This window comes from Pimephales promelas, chromosome 8 (genome assembly GCF_988280905.1).
Source record: "Pimephales promelas chromosome 8, fPimPro1.hap1.1, whole genome shotgun sequence".
NCBI lineage: Eukaryota > Metazoa > Chordata > Actinopteri > Cypriniformes > Leuciscidae > Pimephales > Pimephales promelas.
In genome coordinates this window covers 25,279,909-25,302,942 of record NC_142776.1, presented here as the reverse complement: position 1 = coordinate 25,302,942, position 23,034 = coordinate 25,279,909, and the positions used below count along the sequence as shown (strand labels likewise).

The 23,034-nt window shown below is 36.8% G+C and overlaps 1 protein-coding gene across 8 annotated transcripts in view; it reads left to right on the top strand.

Annotated features, from left to right (window-relative positions):
• The window catches only part of mast2 (microtubule associated serine/threonine kinase 2), a 136,576-nt gene that overhangs the window by 98,676 nt on the left and 14,866 nt on the right, over positions 1–23,034 (top strand). For 5 of the 8 annotated variants that reach the window (XM_089134227.1, XM_039647682.2, XM_089134226.1 and 2 more), the window contains 7 exons: positions 8,147–8,238; positions 13,419–13,494; positions 14,136–14,156; positions 15,328–15,406; positions 16,342–16,496; positions 21,472–21,547; positions 22,035–22,244. In XM_089134227.1, coding sequence (XP_088990353.1) covers positions 8,147–8,238; positions 13,419–13,494; positions 14,136–14,156; positions 15,328–15,406; positions 16,342–16,496; positions 21,472–21,547; positions 22,035–22,244 — 709 coding nt within the window. The remainder of the gene's footprint in view (positions 1–8,146; positions 8,239–13,418; positions 13,495–14,135; positions 14,157–15,327; positions 15,407–16,341; positions 16,497–21,471; positions 21,548–22,034; positions 22,245–23,034) is intronic. The other 3 variants (XM_089134228.1, XM_089134230.1, XM_089134229.1) reach the window with 3 other exon arrangements.

Here is a 23,034-nt window from a genome sequence, read left to right as displayed (position 1 = left end):
TAATATGTATACATGTGGCAGCTTTGGGGCCACCATGTTCCCATCTTTCGAGAAGAAAATTGGTCTAATTTAAAACGAAAATGACTGTGCACAATATTGATAGTACCTTGATTACAGGAAGGAAACTCAAGGCAGAAACGATCAGTGTCGTAATTGGCTTTCTGGCCAGCATTGATTCTGTCTTACCCTTTTGCTTCTCTTGAAACATGCTATTCCCATTGTTTCCATTATATTATGCTTGCCAAACCTCATCGGGTCAAGCTTGTTTTAAAAGAGGCAATGCATTTGTGTATTTGATTATTTTCCCTCTCTCAAGCACTTGGTTAGCAGGTGTTTGCTCATAATTGCAGTGTTCAGTATTAATTGGCTCGTTGCATCTGCTCATGGCAATTACACCATTCAGCTCATGACATTTCGCAGTGTGAGCCTTAGACCGAAAACCACTCTGTTTTCTTCAGTCTATAAGGTGGATAAACCTTTAAAATGCTAAACAGCATTAATCATCAGCACTGTTACTACATAGCCAAATCCAGTAAAGAAAACATTTGAATTCGCCACCTAAGTAATAACATCGCTGCGAGATCTAGTGAGAAACATTCACATTTCTTCGTTCATTCAAACATCTCACATTTGACCGCATAACTTTTGTAAGGATTAATCTGTAATTTATACATTAAAGACTTTGCAGTTTTATTTTACATTTGATTACTTTAAATTTCTGTAGCCTACCTATAATCTGTATCTAACTACTGTTAGATCTACCTGAAAAACCTGGATTGTTTATTTTATTTGTATCTTAGTTCTATTGTTTATGTGTGCTTGTAGTTTGATTATTTGTTCGTATTGTATTATAGACCATTTACTTGTCTTTAATAATGTTTTATATTTATATTTTATGTTATACTTATTTTGTTTGTGCATATCTAAGTATATTACTCACCATCTGTTGATGCGTATCAAACTACTTAGGTGTGTTTAGAATTTTCAATGCAATTAGAAGAACATTTAAATACCTGTCATTTCAAAGAGAATTTAAGTCATAGTCCTCAATGCTTTTATGTGCAGATGTGAAATAGCACTGTCACAATGTGATTAAGCGACAAGTGAAAAAGTGACAAGGGATAAATGCCATCTCGTCTATGTTAAATCTAATTTTGTCTCCTATCTATCCGACAAGACATTTTGTAAGTCATTGATTTCTGTTCCACTCACAGTAAAGTCCCCAAATTATGATTAGCTGGAGGGTCCCTCGTTTGTCTTAAAATGTCTTAAATGAAATGTAATGAATTTTCAAGTCTTTGTTTTAAATCACATAAAACAAGTCTTATTAAACTTCATTATTAACCTTAATTTGAATCAAATAAATGTATAAACTACCGTACATGTTCAAAGTCAAAACGTGGTGAGGTTCTAGGCTATATGCTTGCGGTTGCAGAACAGTTCACAAATAATGAATATCAATCATATATGCAAATGTATTGTTTAATATTTACTGTTGATAAATTATGACAGTATCTACATCATGGTGTTTATAGTATTGTTACATGTTGTAAATGGTTGTAAGATTGTGCAATTCAGGCTTATTTATAATTACAAGTCCAATGTTATTTGTTTCTTTATATCTATCTATCTATCTATCTATCTATCTATCTATCTATCTATCTATCTATCTATCTATCTATCTATCTTTCTTTCTTTCTTTCTTTTTTAGGTTTGTAAGTAGGTTTGTTCTGCATGGACATTCAGTATTAATTAGAGCCAGACCGATATATCGGCAGACCGATATTATCGGCCGATATTAGGCATTTTCCAAACTATCTGTATCGGCAGTTATAATGGCTGATAAATGAATATTTCAAAAATAAAATAAAAAAACGGACGAAACACGCTTGAACCATGTCATGTTGAGTGTTGGAGTTGTATAGTGTCCACCAGAGGGCACTCTACACCGTTCCTGTTGGCAACACTCGTTGAGTTGGTCACGATACATACATTGCTTGAATAACAATTAAAAGAACATCCCCATCAGTTCTCTTAACTCAAATAAGCATGACAAAATTTGTGACTATCATGTCCAGTTTAAAAAAATAAATAAATAAAATATCGGCCGATATATCGGAATATCGGATTTTAAAACCCAAAAATATTTGTATCGGTATCGGCCTTCAAAATCCTTTATCGGTCGGCTCTAGTATTAATCATATTTGTGCAAGTCTTAAAAAAGTCTTAAATTTGATTGAAGCACTCTGCAGACCCTGTGGCTGTAATCATTTCTTTTTGCTTTTAGCAAGAATGGAAAAATGAATTGTCGTTGCTGGAAAACTGTCAGGATGTGTCTGGACAGTGTTATTCTGTTGCCTGGTGTGCAGGGCAAAGTAAAGGCAGCTCAGCTGGCATTATCTTACCCAGCAGTGTAGGGGAGTGTAATTTCCTGTTATCTACCGAGACTCTTCTACCGAGGCTTTTCTGTAATCAAGATCGGATGAATAGAGTGGAAGAGGTCTGACAGTCTCTCAAAAACATCTTAATATAGCATCTCTCATTTAAGGCTATGTGTGCAGAAGTGTTTTCTTATATGGTAGCTGTTTACTGGAATATTTTTTAAATCTAATCCAGGATAAGTGAGTGTGTGAGTGGATTATCTTTTGCTGAGTTCAGGTGGCCCACTTTCAGAGAGATACAATGTCCATTTAAACTGATGTAAAGTGAACAAATATTTCAAACAAGCAGTGCCTCTATTCACTAAGATGCATTAAAAAATGCACAACATTTGTTGTTAAACAGATGGTAAAACAAATCTATTGACACAAGCTTGGAGACACCTGATTCATAGTCGTTAATTGTATCCAAACCTAAACAAATTCTACCAAACATTATGTCATTCAAAACAGCCCAAAACAAATCCGGTTTCACTCAAATAAGTCCAAAAGTAGCTTAATCAGTGCAAACAGATGCAAATGAATTCAGATGGGAATGAAAACAAGCAAGTTTGCTCGCAAATAGAATTGACATTTCTTGATGTTAGGAGGAAGCAATTCTCTCTCCAATTGCTGTAATTAAGGGATAACTTTCTTTTCGCATGCATGAATCCTGCACAGCGGCACATGTTATTAGCATGTAAATTGCACCAGGGATTTTTGCTGCCATGTTTCCCCACCCCAACTATCTATTGATTGAATGATATTTTAATGAGAACGTGCAGCTCTTTTCAGTAGCATACCTCATGGAGTTTCACATTCAAGCTCAATTTATGGCAAAATGTATTTTAATTTGTGTTCATTTTTGCCAAATAATGTTGATATCCACTCACACACTCGCCTATAATAAATACAACAGAACAAAAATAACTGTATAATATAGATCAACCCTTATTACAGTTATTCAGGCAGCACTGGCCTGGTCGGTCAAATGACCGTTCCGTCAACTTGTCCAAGTGTCTTTCACACTGGCCCCGGGCAAGTCCTTATTGTAAATCCCTGAAAAGTTTTGAATCTCTAAACTATATTTTAGGGCTGGGCAACAATTAATCACGATTAATCGCATCCAAAATAAAAGTTTGTGTTTAAATAATATATGTGTCTGTAGTGTGTATAGCTATTTTGTAAATATAAATACATACACATGCAGAATTCAGCGGGCAGGTCTGGTGGTAAATGCCAAGAAATGCCAGATAGCCAGACAGGAAGTTTCTTTCTTGGGATACATTGCTGGAGGAGGTTCAGTGAGACCTCAAGTGGACAAGCTACAAGCAATTTTGTCATGTGCACCTCCATCGTCGAAGAAAAGTGTCAGATCCTTTTTAGGTTTGATCGGCTGGTACAGAAGGTTTATACCTAACTTTGCCAGCAGAGCAGCACCACTGACTGAACTTACAAAGAAAAGCAGTTCCACTAAAGTCAAGTGGACACCTGAATGTGAACGTGCCTTTCAAGATCTTAAGTCCTGTTTATGTAAAGACCCTGTGTTACAAAGTCCGAACTTTGAGTTGCCATTTGTGGTACAAACGGATGCATCTGAGTTGGGACTGGGGGCAGTACTGTTACAGGGGGAAGGAGAAAACCGTCGTCCAGTTCAGTACATAAGCAGAAAACTTTTTCCCCGAGAGACTAAGTATTCCACAGTGGAGAAGGAGGCCCTAGCCATCAAATGGGCCTTGGACACGTTAAAGTACTATCTGATTGGTAAAGACTTTGTGCTTGAGACCGATCACAGAGCATTGCAATGGCTCAAGAGAATGAGAGACACTAACGCAAGAATAACACGATGGTATTTATCCCTGCAACCTTTTAAATTTGAAATCCAATATAGACCAGGAGTGCTTAATGTTATGGCTGACTTTTTGTCACGTCACTCCTGAGGTCGTGACTGTTTAGAGGAAGGGGGGTGTGTGATGATGAACCTGTAGGTTATCACCATGTGAACATCCGTTCACAGTGTTGTTGTTTACATTGTCTTTTTGTTTAATGTTATAATTGTTTTCATATTGTTTATCTTTGATTAAGGATATTATTTGTGATTATGTATCTGTTTGGATTTATATGCAAGAACACTGATATTGAATGTTTCCATTGTCAGGGGAGTTATTCGACCCCTACAGTTGGTATGACCCACTAGTTTTGGCGGGAAAATAGCATATATAAAGGAGTGAGGCTAATTGAGTGGGGAGAGACGGGCCATGTGCCAGTACTAGTACAGTCCAATGCTGTAGGATGTGTCGTGATTGTCAGAGGTTTGTTCCTCGAGGCTGGATTTGATGCCATGTTTTTGCTGCTTTCAGCATGTTTTATTTATGTTTTGTAATGTTTATTTTGATTATTTTTTGATGATTTCTTTTGTTTATTTTTGAACTTGATTTGGAGCACGTGTGCTGAGACAGCTGTCCTCAATAAATTCACCTTCAACGATTTCCTGCATGGTACTCCAGTTATTCCATCCTTTCCCGGGCCTATCTGCAGATAAATTGACGCAACGACTCAGGGTAATGGTATTCAACTAGACCTCTGACAACAAATCAGTGTGGCATTCTAACATCAGGCGGCTGTAGTTGAAACCACATCCCGACAATATATTTAAGAAAAATGTGTTGTTAATATATCAAATATTTATATTTATATATAATATTAATTCTGTATAAATATATACAGCGGTGTGAATAAGTGTTGTCACCTAGAGATTGGCATGGTTTTACTTCAGTTAGCCTAATAGCTGGTTTGATTTGCATTGAAAGATGATCTTATGGAAAGTAACCCATGCCAATCTCTAGGTGTGGTGGAAGGTGTGTGATGATGTGGGGATATTTTAATTCCAAAGGCCAAGGGAACTTTATCAGGATGCATATTATCCTGGATCCATGAAATAACTGGCTTTTAAAAATAAAAATCTGCCTGACTCTATGGGAATTTAACATATGGGGGCAATGACTTATGCACCCTGTATTTTAAGGAAAAACATTTATTTATTTGATACATTATTCATTCACAAAGAAAATTTGTGTCCTTAAAGGTTGGAGTTTTCCTCATTTTTCTAATTAAGGCATTAAGATCAATATCCAAAAGATGATTTTTTTTATTCCTCTTTTAAGGCAACTTTAGCATGGGGGCAAACACTTATTCACACCACTGTATAAAGTATATACATGCAAATATTTCTTAAATATATACATGCATGAGTGTGTATTTATATATACAAAATAGCTATACACACCACACACATATATATTATGTAAACACAAACTTTTATTTTGGATGCAATTAATCGTTGCCCAGCCGTACTATATTTTCATGTGTACAGTGTAAGAATTTGTTCAGTTGAATTTCACAACTGGTCAATTTTGAGCTTTTTGCAATATTTTTGTCTCTGGGTTTAAAATCTTTGTCGTCTACCAGGTTTAAAATCTGCATAATTTCTCACATTATAGTACATCTATGACTCAACAGTGTCTCATAATTATTCATGAGACTGGGCGTTCTTGTTTTATGATAAGGCGGGTCACTAAATGATTCACGACAGCATGCATCACTTTCCTATTACAGACGCTTCAAACTGAGAGATCACATACAGTAGTTGAGAGACGTGTTTATGGATCGCAAGTCAGTGTCTTTTACTTTGCAAGAGTTTCATGGCATAAATTATCTTCTGTAGACCCCCCCCCCCAACACATACACACACACACACAGTCTATCAATGCTCAACTCAGAGTATGCTGCTGTTAGGTCTTTATTGTAGAGTAAATTGATGCAGTATAAGCCCCTCTGTGAGTAGGAGATGTGAGTTTTTTTATCGTAAACATTTTTTAAGCACTTTGCAGTCAGCATGCATGTCTTGGCAGACAAAATCAACGTGCTTTTCTAATTATCTTTTACCTAACATCCTTCTCAAAAAAATATATCTTTAAGCCAGCACCAAAAGAAAGCCTTTCTTATCAGGCATTAAGAAAGGCCTTTCTTTAAGTATTAATGTGCCAGCGTTAGCTTGTGAGTCATTGATTTTCTCCTGCTTTTTCGCTTTTCTTCTTTATCCCACCCCTCACTTTCTCTCCGTGTCTCCTGCTGTGACTCAACTCACTTCTGAACCTCCATTACACACTGAATGATGGCTGCCACTGTGAAAGTGGTGCAGGTCTCTGCTGTCATAGTTACTCTTTCTGCAACACTGTTTGGACCAAGATGCATTCATGCCAGAAAATTACCAAACAATTTTAATGTCATTGTCATGGTCTGTAAAGTCACATAACAGTGGTAACATACTGTACAATGTGTGAAAAGCTCACAGCTATGGACCATCTCCTGCAGTGTGTGTTGCAAATTTCTGTTTTTATAAACGCACACACCCAGTGGGTACCCAGTTCGTACTTTTACTTTTTACCCCGGCCCAACAGGAAGTCGTCTATTAAGGGTTGTTTGGAAAACGCATGCAATGGAATTTAAAGTACTCCTCCTAGAGAATTGATCCAAATGCCACGAAACTCTGTTAGCATGAAGTCAAGACATTGAGGATGAAAAATTGCCAGCGGATTTTTGGTATCCCGAACGGGTTGCCGTGGTGAGGAAACTAAATAATGGCAAGAAACATGAAACAGGAAGTGTGTTATAACTTCAGAATACATTAACTGATCTTAATGAAACATCAGTTTCATTGTTTCTTAATGAAACAGTCTCATGTAAGAGACTGATCACTTGATTGGACTATTATGAGTCAAAGTTATAGTGCCACCAACTGGCAGCAGGTGTCACTTCTGTGTCAACTGTCACTTTAAAAATGCTTTAAAATCACCCTCTTATTTTTACCTGATTTGCTTCAAACTTCATCTGTATAAAAGGGGGGGGGGGCTTGTCAGGTTTATTTTAACCCTTTCTTTGTGTGACTTTTTTGGGGGCGTTAACCTGCTCAAACTCTTGAATCTTTGCACACAGGTCAGCACCCACAGCCATCAGGGCCGGGCTGAAGCTGGTACTCGGGCACTGGTAACGGGGTCTGAAACTTTGATCCATATATCAAACACGCTTGCATAAATTTGAGTTTCAATTAATATGAACACACACACACACACACACAAAAGCAGTATCATGATTTCTCTGATAGATTGCCTTTTTGATCGTTCCCTTTGTGTCAACATTTTGCTCACATTGAATTAAAGAACACTCATCCTTTACTTTTCACCACACTGCTCTCCGTCTTGCGGTTCTGAAGGCTCAGCCGGTCATTTCTCCTCTCTTCAATGGAGCGTAAGGCTGTGTAGTCCTAGCTGGAGGTCTCAAGGTTCATTTGAGCTGTAGGTGGCTGTTTTCCCCCTGTCAGCTTGAGCCGGGGGCTTTTAGCATTTACGTTAGACTAAAAAAGAACAGATAATTCTGTGCACTCTCAGCCTCATAAAATGAGACAGGTTTGTGTGACCTGAATAAGAGAGTAACTGTCTGAAACCACTGCCATTTCAAAGGGGATGCAATTCTGTTCTTTGTTGTCTGTTATCTTTTTTAATGGGCATACTCTCAAACTCAATAATTTACAATGTCTGTTTTTACAATTTATTTGATCTAAAGATTGTCCTCTTAATTAATGTTTTGGCACAATGGCACAATTAATCTATTTAGTCATTATTATGCATAAGTGAACGAGAATAAGTGTATTTTTGGTTCTTTTTTTACAGCTGTCGGACCAGCAACAGAAAGAGTTTGATAGTGACATCCAGCACCTCTCCCACTCTGCCTCGACCCCATTCTCCACTGCATGGACACCCAGGTAAAAGATATACTGTACCTTTCTCTTCCTTATATGAGATGTGTTTTAAACCATTTTGAGCTGTTTACCCAAAAAATACATGTTTAGGCCTTTTAAGTTCCCAATGTAAAGTCTGTTCCAAACAATAGGTAAGAATAAGATAACTTTTTTGACTAAAATCTAAGACAGCAGTTGCATCCTCCACAGATCGCAGAATTCTTTGCAAGTACTGTAGCTTAAAGGGAGACTTCAGGATTTAACATTAGGCTTTGTATTAGTAGAAAATCTGTAGTATTTTTAAATTACCATGCATTCCACCCTCATATCCCCCTGAGATGAGAGATTTATGTACTTTTTGGTTAGAGGCTAAAGACTACAGTCAGTAGAAGGGGCTCTTCCGCATGTTTTCAACACACCCATAGCGGGTGGGATCTCACAGAATGTACACAATAGTGTCAGGCATCTTTTTTTGGAAGCTAAGCTAGCAGGCTCTTGTTCTGTGGAGAAAGCTGAGTAGTAAAGTCCCGGACATGTCCGGCCGTTGATGTCCGGGATTCAGCTTTTGCTTTCTGCAGTCACCATTCATTGTTTACATGCACAACTTTTGTTTCAATCTAACTGAATTCATTCATTGTTGTCTTTCATCACACATAAGTCAAAAATAAATTTTCTAGCTTTTTTCAGTCTAGAAAGCTCAAAATTCAAAAATTATTTAACATTTCTTCTACATAAATGACCCATTTTATATACACATTCATCTATCCAGAGGTGAAGTGTCCCTTTAATATATATATATATATATAATACTGGCCACATAAGACAGTAGGCACTTTACTAGAGTCTGGACCAGAGCCATACAAATTGTACACACTTGACAAGTAAGACACACATGCTGTTCATCCTGTCACATACAAATGGAAAGCTGTGTGGCAGCTGTTCACAAAATATTACATTATATCTCCATAGCAACCATCTCAGTTTGCCATGGAGTAATTCTAATGTGGGCCAGGGATTTCTCATCTAATTCATCTGCATCATGAATAGATTGACAGTTGACATTTTGTAATGCAATTTCTCTTCTGGATGCCTCCTTGTGGATTGGAAGATTTTTGCCTTTCGTCTTGTCGGAATTATGTCATTCTTGTTTGAGATGTTTTTTTGTTTTGTTTTTTATTAACCTTTGCCTGTAAAACATGAGGCATAATCAAATCCATGTGTTATACATGTGCACAAATTAAATGTAAGGAGTGTTTATGTAAGGAGAAGATTGTTTTATGTTTTCATGCTGATGAGTGATTCTCATTTGCCTTTGTGGTGTCATTGACTTTGTAAGCAGATATTTTCATTATACATAATTGCAAATGAGGAGAACGCAGTTAGCAAAAATTGGACATTAGGCAAGGCAAGTTTATTTATATAGCACATTTCATACACAATGGTCATTCAAAGTGCTTTACATAGAAGAAATTAAAATAATCAAAAGAAATAAAAATAATTAAAACAGTTTAGAATCAAAAATAAAATGAAGTACTAGATATGTTAGGTTCATTAAAATAGCCAGCACTCTAAGTATATTAGATGTGTTAGAAGGATCATTAAAATAGCCAGCACTCTATGTAACCCCAAAGTTAAAATATCATGATTTAAATAGTAATTTCAAAGAATGCTATGTAAGAATGCTAAAGAATATTTCATAAGAGTCTATGGGCGGCCAAAAGAAGCCATCAGTCAAGAAACTTCATTTTAAAACACTTCAAGGATTTGCCAGTAATAACCAAATAGTGACCTTTTTATAATGTAGGAAAGGTATTTTGTGGTCAGAATAAACCAAGATATAGCTTTTAACTGAAAAACGATATGATTTATTTATTTATTTATTTATTTTTGCAAAATCTAACACAGGCTACAAAAGACCATATCTACAGTGAATTATAGTTATGGTATAGTTTCCTGCTTTGTTTATATTTACTAAAAGGCTAGGAGCACCACACCTAAAATGTTAGGAGTGTTTTAGTAGTTAAACAAGATGAATCAAGTGCTGGCTATGAGATATTTAACTGTTCTTTTTATCTTATCTCTTCAGCTCATCACATTTTGCATGCTATTTAGCTACTTGTCACATGACAGCGGAGTGCAGTGAAAGGGAGTGATTGACGACTAATATTAACCAACCTAAAATCGGCTTTAAAGTTAAGAAAGTAAAGATTAAGTTTAATTGGTTTTGGGATAGAACTGTGGACCGGCCACTGTGTCAGCTCACAGCAGGCACATTTTGTGCAGTAATTAGCGGATGTTTTGTCGAGAAATTAAAACACGTCTCACCTCAGCAATTACTTCCGGGGAGCATATGCGGCCAAAATGGTTGCAATTTCGAGCCTTGGTGTCACAGCAGTTGTCACAGTAAGCTGGAGCTAGTGAAAAAACACTTAGTAAAGGTGCTGCTGCTCTGGTGGGTGTATCCCCTCATGAAAGAGAAATGGAGAGATCAGCTGTCAAAGCCAGTTGGTATTTCTCTCTCTCTCTCTCTCTCTCTCTCTCTCTCTCTCTCTCTCTCTCTCTCTCTCTCTCTCTCTCTCTCTCTCTCTCTCTCTCTCTCTCTCTCTCTCTCTCTCTTGCGTGTGTGGAGAGAGAGATTAAAGAGTTGACTGATTGTGTGTTTATAACTGATCTCCAGTCATGAGCACACATAAAGCGCTCAGATCATGCTCACACTATTCCGCCAGGCTCTTAAAATGGTAAATAGTGCTGCAGTCCTAATCATTGACGTCAGCTTGTCAACTCCATCTTCTCACTGAATTACTGGATTAAACCATCATCACACACAGTACAGTGCGTAAAGAGACAAAACATTTCTTAGTTTGTCACCACACTAGCATCGTAGAATAAAGATTCTGGTTTTTATATTAATATTGTACTTTGAAGTGCTCTGTCCTGATATAAATCACATGAGGAATCATTGTTTGTTTTTGTCCATACTGCATCAATTGCAGTCGTGTGCTTGCAATATTTAAATCTAAAAGGGAACATAAACCCAAAGACTGCTTCATTTTAAGCACTTCAAAGCCATTAGCAGCATTTTAATGTGATTGCCAACAAAAGCGGCGGAGGCTAAATTATTTCAAACTCAACTGAGCACAATCAACAGGGGGTATGCACTGCACACTGCACACATTACAGTCTGTTTCAGGAAGCTGTTTGCCAGGTTATGACACCAGCAGCACAAGAATTAAATACTGCACTCAGTGCTTTGTGAATCATTACACTTAAGACAAATAGATCTGAAAGAACTGGAAAGCACTCACTATTGTTTCAGTAAGCATATTAGATTCATCTGTATAGAACATAATTGATCGCTGTGTGAAAGAGATGAAGTTTACAAAACATCTTATTTTTAAATATATGTTTAACTAGATATGTAGCAGCACTGTTTTTGGTTTCCTGTTACCAGGTTATAAGCAAAGCCTGGTGTCATGGCATTTATCCAGCATCATTTTATTTGTAAATTCCAGCTCTTAATTTTCCTCTCTGTAAGTTTTAAACATTATTCATTTGTATATTTAATAAAAATGAATTATTTTTATCCATAAATGTTATTGTATAATTTTATGTGATTTCCTTTATTATTATTATTTATTTTAATACATTTATTTACTATATTCATTGGCATTAGTATTTTAATATTTATCAAAGTGTAATAATATTTGATCTATATATCATTTTTAATTGTATTTTTATTTCGTTTTTTTATTTTATTTTTCTGCGCAGTACTTAATATTGTGCAATATATACATTGATATAATGAATGATCTAAGGATAACATAAGCATGCCGTTATGAAGGATGTCGAGCTAGATTGATGAAAACGTTGCCTTTATTCCTCTGTGTTCATAAAGTCACATTTTTTAAAAATCTGTTAGTATGCTGTTTATTTTCACACATGAAAACAAGATTTTCACACAGGATTCTGTGATTTTCACACTATCATCCAAAAAACTGATCTGTACACATCTATCTGTGGTGTGAACGTAGCATGTGTAACTCAACAGGGTGCGGATTGGTCTTCTTCTCTCAGCTGTGTGTCGTATGAGAAAGAGTCTGCTTCTCTTCAGCTAACCCTTCATCCTCTTCAGTTTTCGTGATAAAAAATAAGCAGATGTTTTGCTGTGTAGCACACCATTATGCCTTGCCTTCTCCTACACTGTCTGTGATGGGATTTTCCTTTAAATGAATGCATCTCCGTGACAGATCCACACTGCTCCTTGTCCCAGTCCAGCTGTGCGCAGCTGTTCCTACAGTCACTTCCTGACAAAGAATTATGCTCTCATTAATATTTAATATTTGGCACAGGCCGCTTGACGAATGCATTAATGCATGATTAATGCACAGGGGATTGTGGCTCGAGCTGTAGACAGTCCAGATAGGAACACCCCATTGCTCGGATTGACTGGATTGATTGATGATGCCTGGATCTGTGCTTCTTAATTCACACATGACTAGGAATAGTGGTTTTTAGATCAGCTTTTTTTCTAGTAGTATTAGTCATAGCAGTTATGCATGTCTTAATCTATAAGCTTTGCTCTACTGAATATAATCTATCCTAAATTGTGACTTAAAAATACATCATACTGTGAGCCCAGGCTATGAAATCTTCTTGCCATTTAAATACCACTGGAATAGAAATAAAGTATGTTTTAGCAAAAGTGCCTAAATATGAATTTGAGCTAATCAATGAATCAATTCATCAATAAAGGATCATTTGCTCGTGGTCTGCAAATCATTTTATAACATTCATTTTGAAATCACTCTACTTGAGGCCTTTTTAAGGGGTCCTGTTTTCTAAAGCACTTAAACACAGTGCTTGTACATTCTACTCATTAATCTATTCTCAGAGAGCTGTGCAGGAGAAAAGAAAAGACCTGTGATCAAAGTGTGTTTTATCCCTGTACCTCTGGTCTCAACACAGCCTACATAGGAAGCCCACTCTTCTAAAGGGTTTTGTTATCTTTAAAGGGCTTTGATGAAAAAGGGTTAAGAACCATAGGTCAATTATGTTTACTTATGATGGGCATGATATGTCGCCTAATGGTCTGAAGTATGAAGTCTGCACTTTTTTCCGGTATTTATTTGTACCAGTGATAATAGGTAGTTGAGCTTAATTGTTGTGAATAATTCCCTAAATGTAAAGTTTTTGGTCTTTTTCAGGATCCAGCCCATTGGACAGTCCTCGCAATTTCTCCCCAAACACTGCGGCCCACTTCTCTTTTGTGCCAGCTCGCAGGTGAGTCACAGTTTATCAGCATCTTATAGAACAAAACATTTAATTGTAAAATATTTCACATTCTGTGAGGTAAGTTCTAATAAAAAATATGCAGTCTTTATCATGTTTGAGCAAGTACTGAGCAAGTAATCTCTTTGTTCATCTTGCAAATATTGTGTTTCTAGTTTGCCTCTCATCTGCTGGTTATTAAGCACCCCACTTTCAATTCATTTGTAATATCCCATAATCCTTCACTGTGGCTCTGAATAATGACACCAAGAATGGTAATGAGTAAATCTGCATTGGTAATTGAGCAGCAAAAGATGGTAATGCTTTAACGACTGGGAGAGAACACATAGGCCTGATGACCCTAGGCTTAATTAAAAGGATTCGTTTGAATTTCAGCCATAGAGCAAAGACCATTGTGTCATCCAGTCCAGAATGCTCATGGACCAACAGTGCCACCTAATGGACAAAGTACAGCACAATAATGTTACAAAATAACTTTAAAGACACAAGTCCACCACAAATTCCACATTTACCGAAAGGCAGAGCTGAATCTGCTAGTGTGAGTGATGGTCATGAGAAAGTAAAAGATGCACATTAGATTTGATGCCTTTACAGTAGCATCTCTTTTTAATGCTGTACTTTCTTCCATACAGCCATGGACACAGGGCTGACAGGTAATAATTACACCGCTTCCCTTACAACATCATTTCCTGTGTCTGCTTTCAACATGGCTGTTTACATCAAACAACATGTTTCCATTTCATTAGAGCTGATCTCAGACAATTTAATTTATGTATTGGAATGATAAATGATTAATCATCCCCCAACTAGTTCAGCTTGACTGTGTGCTTAGATCTGATATACAATCTTCAAAAATATTTCACAAGTTTCTTGGCATAAGTTAAATTATAAATATACCATCTCTCTCTCTCTCTCTCTCTCTCTCTCTCTCTCTCTATATATATATATATATATATATATATATATATATATATATATATATATTCAAAGATGTAAATGTTGGCTACATGTTTTCTTGTGCAATATTTTCATATCAAAATTATTTAAATTCAAGATGTACACTGCCATTCAAAAGTTTGGGATTGGTAAGATCATGTTTTTGAAAGTCTCTGCATAAAAAATAGATATATTGTGAAAGATCATTGCAATTTAAAATAACTGTTTTATATTTGAATATGCATATTATATTACTGTTATGGCAAAAAGGGAATTTTCAACACGTCTTTAGTATCGCATGCTTTTTCAGAAATCATTCGAATATGATTTAACAGCCCAAGAAATATTTCTTATTATTATCAATCTTGAAAAACATTGTTTTAATTAATATTTTTGTGAAAACCAAACATTACATGAATTTGATATGAACTTGACATGAACAACTCTTCATATTGATGGATTCTTTGATGAATAAGCAATGTCTTAAGTGTCACATTTGGTCAATTGAATGCATCCTTGCTAAATTAATTTCTTTAAAAACATCTTACTGACCCCAAACTTTTAAATGTTACTGTATTTTTTAATGTCTTATTTGCTACAGTTGTACCTGTGATTATTAAAATCATTATGTCTTGTATATATTTTGCACATTGTAATCAGGGGTCAAATAGATCATGCAAAATTCATTGTGTCCAAGTGAAGGGACCCTTACTCTCTGCTAAATTCCTAATATCATTCATCGATGTTTGTGCTTGAATGATATATCAAACGTGTTGCTGTTGTGTGCTAAAAGCCATCATTCCACTTACTGGTCCTGATACTTGCAAGAATCTTAGAAGTGATTAGTCAAGATCAGATTTTCACCTTTCCCCTCATCCACACTTTTAGGACGGATGGTCGTCGCTGGTCTCTCGCCTCTCTGCCATCCTCTGGCTATGGAACCAACACCCCCAGCTCAACAGTCTCGGTGAGTATCTGTGTTTGTGTTTGTGCTCATGTTCTTTCTGTAGTCCATTCGTGTTGTACCAACCCCCAGATAAATACCTCACTGTTTGGTATTGCATTTGATCCCAAGCCTTAACTTGCCCGGAAGGTTTATCCTATTGACCCTACAGTGGGATAAACTTTTGGCACAAAGCAGGTCCCCTTAGCCTGAAGTAAAGCCTGTAGCTTCATATCAATGCATTCTCTTCAAAAGTGTTCTGTCCCCAAAATTGACTGTAACTCAGTCTGGCTGCTGCTTTCATTGGGGAATCAGTTCAAACCGCACAAGCCCCATTAAAGTCTCTGCAGAAAGATAAAAATACATTTTCTAGTTCAGGCCAAATTTTTATTCCGAAGGCTGCAGAGATTTTATTCAACTCCAAACATAAGGGGAAAAAATTCTGATTAAGAACTAAATGTCAAAATCCACAAAAAACTCTTAATAAGAAATGTCCAGAAATAAAAAAATATATATATATTATAATGAAAATAAAGCCTACTGTTAGGGTCATTAAGATTTTGTTGCTGTGCCATATTATTTTAATAGCAATTATCATCATGTAATATAGTTATAAGATTTTTTTTGTTTGTTTTTGTATTAAATTAACAAGAAGTTAAATAATATCACTAGTAACTTTTTTTGTTTTATTTAACTTGAAATATAACCTGGACATTTTCTCTTAGTTTTAATATTTGTATTGATAGATATTTATTTATATATATATATTAGAAAAAACTATATATTATAGTTAAATGTATTTATTTATTTGCAATATTTTTCCCTTTTTTTGGCCTGAATATTTTGAGGAAAAATTATTTGCAAAGACTAACAATCAACAACTTTTCGGCAAACGAGAGTCAGGGCAGCCTATGCAATGCCTTCTGTCCTTGTAATCCCTCCCTCTCTGCTTCTCACAGTCATCATGTTCATCTCAGGAGAAGCTGCACCAGTTGCCCTTCCAGCCCACTGCAGACGAGTTGCATTTCCTCACCAAACACTTCAGCTCAGAGAGCATCACGGATGAGGACGGGAGAAGATCGCCGGCCATGCGACCGCGCTCCCGCAGTCTCAGGTACAAACACGTACAGATTCCCATTTCACAGCAATCAAAAGTTGCCTTTCAAGTGGTTATGATGTTGTGAGTGTGTGTGATGTCAGTTGGGCCCTCAGGCTCTCACTCACTCACTCACTCACTCTTAAAGGCCAAATGTTCAGATCTGACAGGACTCTGCCACCTCATTCTCTAGACTCTTAACTCCATCCTCTATAAGACAAATAATTCAGCCTTTGTGTCCTTCACATTGATGCCTCTTTACCCCTCTGCCTTCACATCTTCTTCATCCCTCTCTCTGCCCGTCAATAAAATTTCCATGTCATATTTAACCCCAGAATAATGCAAATTGTAAATTTGAAATGAAATGAAAATTTAATTAAATGACCATTATTTCCACCAATTCTCATTACTGTAAAGCAAAAAGAAAACAAAATCATATAACTGTAAAAGAATAATTATAATTGTATATGTAGTATTTGTTTTACTGCCTTTGTTCTGATTAAATAAAAAAACTGTATAACAGTAATGAGTAATAGGAGTCACCACAATAATGAAAATTACAACCATGGTTGATGAGCATGATAGAGGAGAAATGTCCACAGTTGTCATGAAAATAATACCCAAAAAATATCAAAAATAAACAGTGCTTAACCAATTTATTAGACCGCCTGTCATTATAAAGATAAATATAATTATGAATCTGTCGAACTTATTTTCCTAAAAATGTCTTTATTCACACATAATAACCACAAAACTTGTATTATTACATAATATGTGAAATAGAAAATATTTTAATATTTTTAATATTAAAATATTGTGTATGCTGTCTTTTGGCCTTGGTTTATGTTCTGTACTTTTCCACAGTCTCTGATGTTATTGGAATTATTCCAAATAGTTTCTAGTTCTCAAAGATTTGCTTTTGAAGAAACTTTTGTGCAATCTTTTTTGAATCCATTAAATCAAAAATTTGTTTAATAGGATTCAATTCCGGACTTTGACTTGACCAACTGTGACTAAAGAGCTTACACATACTGGTGGATTAACCATTACAGAAACATAAATATTGATTTTTGTGATCACTAATACTGTTAGTTTAGGGCAGCTGTTGCACAAACCTTGCATTGGGTGGTGGTTTAATAAATATGTTAACCTCTGTATATGTATGTATGTAAAACATTTTTGAAATGTTTTCTCTTTTTCTTGTGTAATGTGACCTGAATTATTCTCTAATTGAATGATGACTCTAGTAGTTATTCAAACTTCTGCTCAGGAACTGAGAGACTAAATCATTTCCTCCTGAATGCTAAAAAAGAGACCTCCTTCATGAACTTCTCATCTGTAAACACATCTCTCTTCCTCGCTCTCCTTCCCCTTTGGCTCTTTCTCTTTTTTCTGTTAAGATGACTTATTCAGGGAACACTGGCCTTGCCTCTTTTAGTATCTAGACACACTCAGCAGGGGGTTCAGCACGCCAGAATTAGATCCATAAATATTGGATGAGATAGTGAGGGTTGCTGTTGCCACATTTTACAGATTATCGCTTCCCAGGATTATCCATTTCTACTGTTGAAAGAAGGGAGAGAAGGATGAAAAGACTGGATGAGGGAAGAGGTTGAGGGGATTTGCAGTCAAGCTCAAACTGGTTAATTAGAGACGAGGGAACGTAGCAATGTTATGCTAATTTCACGCCCTGGACAGCAGACATGCAGAGAGAATTGACAGCGACGCTTCTTCATGCAGAGTTCACTTACGGTTCTCCATCATTCTTCCTCTTTACATCTTTTAACTCACTCAAACACACAGTCGATGAGTAATGAGCTCAATGTGCAGTGGTCACCATCCATCATCCATATGTCAAATGGTTTGGTAGCAGTAGCTAAAAAAATTGGAATATTATTTTAATAAAGGGCTCAGTGCCAAAATACAACGGACACATTCTGGATTCCTTCCGGCTAGCCAAGCCATTTCTTTTTTTTTTTTTTTTTCTTCTTCTTCTTCTTTTTTCTTTTTTTTTAATTAACATGCATAATATATCAGAATGTGTTCAAAATGACTATGGCGGCATCTATGGCTTTGTTGGTGATGTCATCTGATTGTGTGTGTAGCGCAGACCATTCTGTCACGGCCAATTAACTAGCTGATTTCCCTGGTTTCCAGCACCTCGGAGGGATTTAGAGGTCATTTCTGTGCTCAACTGTGACACATTTACTCACACTCATCCTCTCCCCTCTCTCTCTGGCTCTCCCTTCCTTTGTTTCTCTTTTGTTCCATGTGATAGCATCTCTCTCAGTTAATCTTCACATTCTTTTCAGATAAATTTAATTTTTTACCATTACTCAAACCAATATTGATATTTTGTCCTTTATTGTAAACCTGTGTCCCAACTAGGGTGATGCGAGTGACAAATAACAGGCAAAACAAAGTTCTTGAACATTTATGAATTTCATTAAGAATTTTACATTACTTTTATTTCAATATATTTGTACATAAATAATAATAAAAAGTGTTTATTTTAAATTGTAAAAATATATTACAATTTTACTGTATTTTGCATCAGCCTTGCTGAGCATAAAATCGTTTCAAAAACATTTAAATCTGCCGTGTTGGTATTGTCATGTAACCTTTGACGTCACTTCACTGTTCTCCACCTTTGGGATGGTAAAGTGCACATCAGAATCTATAACAGAAGTAGTAGGTTATCCAGGTATTGTCTGCTTTCTATTTTGTAAATACTGAATTTTTTGACATACGACATACTTGCTTTCATGTAGAATATATTAGGACTCCTGCATATTCTGAAGCAATAAAGCCCAAATTTCTTGGAAAAGTAAGAACACCTCAATCCTCAAAGAGCTTTAAAGGCACAATGTGTAGGAATTTCTCCCATCTAGCGGTGAAAATGTATTTTGCATTCAAACGAATTGTGCTCTCCAGCACCTCGCTTTTTCAAATGTGCGTTGCATCTACGGTAGCCATTATGTACCAAAAAGCTATGACAGGATGTCTTCTAATAGCACTTGGTCGAGTGTTCGGGTGAACAGGTTTGCTATTTCAAACAGCAACTTGCCACAACGAACAAACGAATGTTACAATATGAATTACTGACTGTGAAAAACATGAACTATTGTAGTAAGTAGTTATGCCTTTATTCGTTGTATTTTCGTTGAAGTATGTGCATTGTTAGATTTCATCAACTTTTAACTATAATTGTTCATTTGTCGAAGTACACAACCAAACAATGAAAAAAGCTTGTAATTAAGACTGTAACATTGACCTGTTGAGAAGAAAGCAGGACTTTGGCGTCTCTTTTGAAATCTTTCTCCTGCATTAGCTCTATCCACCTGGAAAAAGCTATCCCGAAATTAACTTGTGTGTTTTGTAATCTCCGGTCACGTTTCCTTTTACGATCTATTTTGGACTTTTCTTGTGACAACGATTTGCAATGCAGCCTTTTAAAGGGGCAGTGACAAGCACATCTCGCTGCTCTGCTCCTCCGTTTCTGCTGCTTTCAGTTATGTCACGCTGGCTCTGAACGAAAATGCGTTGTGGAAACGCATTGGGCTAATACTTTTTGTCCCTCTCTGCTGTTATAGTTTTTCAAGATGGTGGAAATACATGGAAGCGTCCGTGGACCTACCCGTCCCATGTATATAAAGATAATAATTTCTTCATTTACGGGGATAAGTCAGATAATTGGCAGAGGTATTTATACACCATTGAAGACATATATATGAATAAAAATATTGATTTTAAATAATAAAATACATAAAGTACACATTGTCCCTTTAAAAGAAATTGTTGGCATGTCAAAGTGCATACTTAGGAATTGGTTCCTCTCCTTTTATCACTCTTTTTTTTATTATTTCTAACCCAAATGCTACATTCTTTTCTCCCATAACAAATCGTATATGAATAGCTGTCCTTTCTTTATTTCCTCTATTTTTTTCATTATGTTCCTGCACAGAACATTACTTCAGTTAAATCAATGTGGCTCAAAACTATAACTAGAATCTTTTTTTTTTTCAAGGTCATTTCTCAAAAACATGATTTTTTGGGGCTGCAAGGGTGTTTTTGCATCCATCAGAGAAAAATAATTACATTCACTAATTATCATCTGTCTGAATGCAGAATGTTATTGCGCCGCAGGAGGTTCACATTGATTCTGTGCAAACAGTAAATTCTTTATTTAATAAAAGAAGAGGATCGCTCCAAGGCATGTTCGTTTTCCCTCGTCTTTTCTCTCTACGTCACTCAGCAGGAGAAATATTCTCAGTGTGATTGTTAATGCAGCTCCCTTCAGCTGCGAATCAATCTCTGTCAGAGTTAACCTTTACCGCAGTCATGGTCAGATCGTAATTTTTGATTGAAATGGCTCTCAAGTAAGTTGAAGATTTGACTAGAATATTTTTCACCTGTCTCATATTGTTATTGACACATCTGTAGATGACGAGCCAATTTAGTGTGCAAGTGTGTGTTTGGTGCATTTCTCAACAGCACCCTGGAGGTGAACCAGATGTGCGATGGTCAGTATGTTTTTATTCAATCAGGTGGGCTAATAGGGAGAGCAAGCTTTCGAATGACGACAGCATTACCTCATCCTCGGGTCACATGACCAGCTTACCTTTACTAACCGGAGTGACTCATGTGGTCCCAGCTGCATCTGTAATCTGTGTCCCTGAATAAAATGCACGCACGCACACATACTAGTATATCTACACAAGCCATATCACTCAATATTCCCTGTGGAGCGTCTCTCATTGAAGATGATCCTTTGACATGAATGAGGTTGGCTATGTCAGAAAATACAGGTGCTCCAGTGCAACATCCACATAAGATTACAAATATATATATATATATATATATAGAGAGAGAGAGAGAGAGAGAGAGCATTTGGGTTGAAACTATATGATCAACAAGAAAAAGAAAGGTAAGGTAAGTCCCATTTGTTAATTCTTTTCTCCACTCATTTGTATTTCTTTCTTCTGTTCTTCAGCCCTGGACGCTCACCCATATCATTTGACCATGAGATCATCATGATGAACCATGTTTACAAGGAGCGTTTCCCTAAGGTGAGGTCTAAAACCGACGCAGAAATTGCACAACTCAAATACACTTGATAGAGTCTCATTGTCGCACATTAAACTACTATTGACATGACATTTGCTAAAGCACTAATACACACAGTGACAGAAAAGAGAACAAATATATTTACTGGTGCCAGAATGTTAATTGAATAATAAGTGTAATAAAAAAATATTAATGATATAGTAATAATAATTACAAATGAATTGATAAGGGTGCTATTAATAAATGAGCAATATATGAAATAAACATTAGACAATAAGACATTAATTAGCATAAATGTGTACAGACAAAGAATAAATAAATATGTAAATCACTCACTGTTGCTTTATAACTGTAGAAAAAAGTATAATGGCAAAACTGACTTTCTTTTTTATTTTGTTAATTAAAGGATTTAGGGCATTATGGGTGGCTGGATGCCTCTGTTTCTCCTTTGCTTGGCCTTTGCTGAACTAGGATTTGTCTGTCCCACAGGCTACTGCTCAGATGGAGGAACGGTTGGCTGATTTCATATCCTCATCAGCCCCTGACAAAGTCATGCCTTTAGCTGACGGTGTCCTGAGCTTCATCCACCACCAGGTCATCGAACTGTCTCGGGACTGTCTGGACAAATCCCGCGAGGGTCTCATCTCCTCCCGCTACTTCTACGAGCTACAGGAGAACCTTGAGAAGCTACACCAGGATGTGAGTATGCAAAGACAGCCACATGTGGAGAATATGTTGGAAGCATGTATTTCAAGAGTATTGACTCCTTGTCATGCACAGCTTCAGTGAGGTCCTTTCTGTTGTTCCTTAGCCATAAATCCATGTCTGCCTAAGTATGATGTCATCACAGCAGGCCAGAGGTCATCTCTATACTGCTGGGTAGTCATAAAGAACTCCATCACATGTGTGTTTCCTGATGTTTGTTCGTTATTCTGTTGAGTCTGTGGTCACCTGTCACATCTGCATTAGTCAGGAGATGTCATTGATGACTTGATTAGCTCAGTTACAGTGCCACAGGGCCAGCGTTATGACTCCCAGAGGTCCCATACTGATCCCACAAACCGTATGTGTGCAGGAATGTGCAAGAGTGTGTGTGTGTTTGTTGTGTATTGGAATGGGGGGTGCAGCACCTTCCTGAATTTAATTTCACACCCCAGTAACCACCACTGGTGACGGATGAGTATTCCAGGCACCCAAGAAGGGGGTGCGGGGAGTGAGAGACAAGGCGGGAGAGAGAGAGAGAGAAAGGGAGAGAGTGAGATTGGAAGGAGGGGTTAGGTCGGGTTTTCCCCTCTTTCGGTTGGTTGTCCATAACCATCCAGTTGCTGTTGCCTGCCAGAATCAAAAATGCGCACATCGTGATCTCATGCAAGTCGCCGCGCTATCGCCGCAGACATACTTGGCATTCAGGCGAGTAGGGATGACATCATCCAGCCCCTGCTAATTGGCTGGTTTAGTTTGGGAGCCAATGGTGACAGGTGGGCCAGAC